Source organism: Berghia stephanieae, chromosome 1 (assembly GCF_034508935.2).
Source record: "Berghia stephanieae isolate SIO BIC M18660-M18661 chromosome 1, UCSD_Bste_1.3, whole genome shotgun sequence".
Lineage (NCBI taxonomy): Eukaryota > Metazoa > Mollusca > Gastropoda > Nudibranchia > Aeolidiidae > Berghia > Berghia stephanieae.
This window is the reverse complement of record NC_088360.1, coordinates 21,471,863-21,475,245: the sequence shown is the minus strand read 5'-3', so window position 1 is coordinate 21,475,245 and position 3,383 is coordinate 21,471,863. Positions and strand designations below refer to the sequence as shown.

Here is a 3,383-nt window from a genome sequence, read left to right as displayed (position 1 = left end):
AAAAACACAAGATAAAAAAAAACATCCCAAAAAATCAGTCTACCTCGACTGGGGATCGAACCTCAGACCATCTGATTAGAGGTCAGACCATTACGTGTAATCAAAGTTCGTGTTTCGTCTCATTCCAAATTTAACCCCCCCCCCCCTAAAAATGAGCTATATCCACTAAATGTGCTCAAAGCGCTTTACAATGGGTCCTAGCCAACAGTAACACTTAAGATGTAGGAAGTACATGACGACTGGTAGGCGATATTACATTTTTTCGGACAGAGACACGCTATTAATGGCTAGGTACTCATTTTATACCCAGAGCACTGTGAGAGAATGTGATTAAAGCGCCTTTTCCAAGGACTCAACTATGCGCTAGGCGGGGCTCGAACCCATGACCTTCAGATCCGAAAGCAAGTGTCATACCACAAAACCACAACGCCGCACCTTTGTCGGGGTCCATTCATCCAGACATATCACCCTATTGGTACGGTGGGTCACGAAAAACGTCTTGGCAAAACACAGTCTAGGTCACATGACCATCATTGTCATTGTCTATACAAGTGGCCCTCTTTATATTCCAGACAGATCCGGACAGGCTGCCCTCCACTGCTCCCCGACCCCCTACAACCCCCGGACCACCTCCGACCCCCGCACTTCCAAAGGACTTTCGAGATCGGACCACCATCGGGGAACTTGGCAGGCTGACCGATTTCATACCAGAGGTGTCTGGGCTCAACTCGCCTCCCACGGCAAGTCGACTCATTGGAGAACTGTTGCCCTTTTCGTTCAGGGACGTTGTGCTGCCTCCATCCACGCTACTCAAGTCGGACAAAGAGCCGTGCGTTACCCGGTTTGCGTATCTCAGTTGGAGGATGCCAGCTCGGAGATCGGTGAACTGCTTCAGAAGAGATCTGTTCTGTCTTTTCATGCACATCTGTGATAGAATGTTGAAATATTTAGAGTAAATTCCATGATCACATGGGGTACTGTACATCTGTGATAGAGTGGTGAAACATTTAGAGTAAATGTAAACATTTATAAAGGGTATACTACGGGTATATCTCACATCATTGATAGAGTAATACCATATTTAGAGTAAATGTAAATATTTATAAAGGGTATACTACGGGTATATCTCACATCATTGATAAAGTAATACCATATTTAGAGTAAATGTAAATATTTATAAAGGGTATACTACGGGTATATCTCACATCATTGATAAGTGATGAAATATTTATAGTATATGTAAACATTTATATAGGGTATACTACGGGTATATCTTACATCTATGGTAGAATGCTGAGGTATTAAGAATAAATTATAAAAGGTATAACTATGGCTATACCTTACATCAGCGATAGAAGGATGACTATTTAGAGTACATGTTAACATTTATAATATAAAGGCAAGGTATGCCCTACATCATTGATAGAAGGTTGAAACATTTAGATTAATTGTTAACATTATATAGAGTATTACAAAGGGTAGACCATGCTTAATGGTCTGCCTTTCATTTGATAATTAAAAAAACAACATGAACATGCAAAGAGCGCAATGTCCACTGAACGTACTCAAAACGCTATACAAGGAGCTCCAAGCAAGCCATGAGCAACACTTAACATTTAGGACGGGACATGACGCAGCTAGGCTATGTTATACAACGCGGCTAACGGCCAGGTACTAATTTTACACCTGAGTATGTGAGAGAATGTGAGTAAAGAACCTTTTCTAAGAACTCAACCATGCGCTGCTGAGAATCCTGGACCGAAAGCGAGTGCCATACCAGTAAACCACGTGATATGTCATACATCAGAAGGCACGACTCACTAGAGAAGACCATTGCAGAGGGAAAGATAGAAGGCAAGAGTGGTCGAGGACGAAGAATGACAAGCTGGCTTGGAAATGTCGCAGCGTACGTAGGAAGCCCCATAAATCAATGTGTGAAACTCGCAGATGAGAGAGAGAGAGAGAGCTGGCGAACCATGATCTCCAACGTCGTGTCCGACATGGAACATCGGTAAAGGTAAAGGTAATATTTGGAATAAATGATCACATTTTACAAATAAATAACAATGTGAAATGAGAATGTAAGCTTCAATTTAATATACGAAAACAAATAATACGGGCTTTTCTCAACAAAACAGGATGAATGAAACACTACAGACGAATGATATGATGTGGTAGTGGCACTGTTAAGATGAATAAACAAAAACATTGATGGGCAGGAGCTTCGAGTAACATTTAATCACATTTATACAGGGTATTACAACAGTGTTATAACAGGGCCGGGGGGGGGGGGGGGAGAGGCAAAGTGGCCGAGTGGTTAAGGCATTGCACTGTGACTCGGAAGGTCTCCGGTGCGAGCCCCGCTTCAGGCACTTTCGTTTTTTTCCTTCGGGCAAGATTATTAACCCCCAATTGGACAACATGGATGATTCCTGTTGACATCAGACATCTTGTTTGATGATTCCTTCATGGAATGCCCAATCGAATGCTGCCCTGCTAACTTGAAATTGGAATAATTCGTAGTTCCCAGGGATGATAACAGCAGACATTATCGCTTCCATTACACGTGACCAATGTGTGTGTTTCAATACATACATACAATTAATGCTTTAAACTCCTTTATACGTTAGCTCTGGCAACAAAAATTTGTTTTATAGAAGTCTTTTTGAATTGATCTTTATATTATTGTCAATTAGGACCCAAAAATCCGTATTTCTACGAAATTGTCATTGCAGTTGGCAGGTATTCAAATGGTTCAGGCAGTAATTACCTTACCGTTACTTGTGTAGCATGTCTACATAGTTTCAATATACACGACATGTAAATGTAACACGACACATCAGGCCTGTGTGTAGCATGTCTAAATAGTTTCAATATACACGACATGTAAATGTAACACACATCAGGCCTGTGTGTAGCATGTCTAAATAGTTTCAATATACACGACATGTAAGTGTAACACACATCAGGCCCGTGTGTAGCATGTCTAAATAGTTTCAATATACACGACATGTAAATGTAACACGACACATCAGGCCTGTGTGTAGCGATTACATTTTTAATTATTCGACGACAGGGACAACACTTTTACCGACCGCGTACTCATTTCACACCTGAATACGGTGAGAGAATGGGAGTAAAGTACATCTTTGAAGAACTCAACTTTGCGTCGCCGAGTCTTAGACTCAAACCGTGGGATCTACAGGTCCAAAGGCGAGCGTCTCACCACAAGACCACGGAGCCGCAGGTCAGACCAGCAAGGTCAGACTGACCTTACTAGGAATTCCACAAATACCTCATTATGAGAACTTAGGACAATAAAATTATCCGTCATCACAGCATCGGTCTGCCTGTCAAAGGTCACACAAAAAGCCTTGCAGGGC

The 3,383-nt window shown here is 41.9% G+C and overlaps 1 protein-coding gene across 1 annotated transcript in view; it reads right to left on the bottom strand.

Moving 5' to 3' along the window:
* Window positions 1-434: 434 nt before the first annotated feature.
* Window positions 435-3,383, bottom strand: part of LOC144963998 (uncharacterized) — an 8,320-nt gene continuing 5,371 nt past the window's right edge. Inside the window, exon 2 of the mRNA XM_078897955.1 lies at window positions 435-925. Coding sequence (XP_078754081.1) covers window positions 515-925 — 411 coding nt within the window. The 3' untranslated portion in view covers window positions 435-514. The remainder of the gene's footprint in view (window positions 926-3,383) is intronic.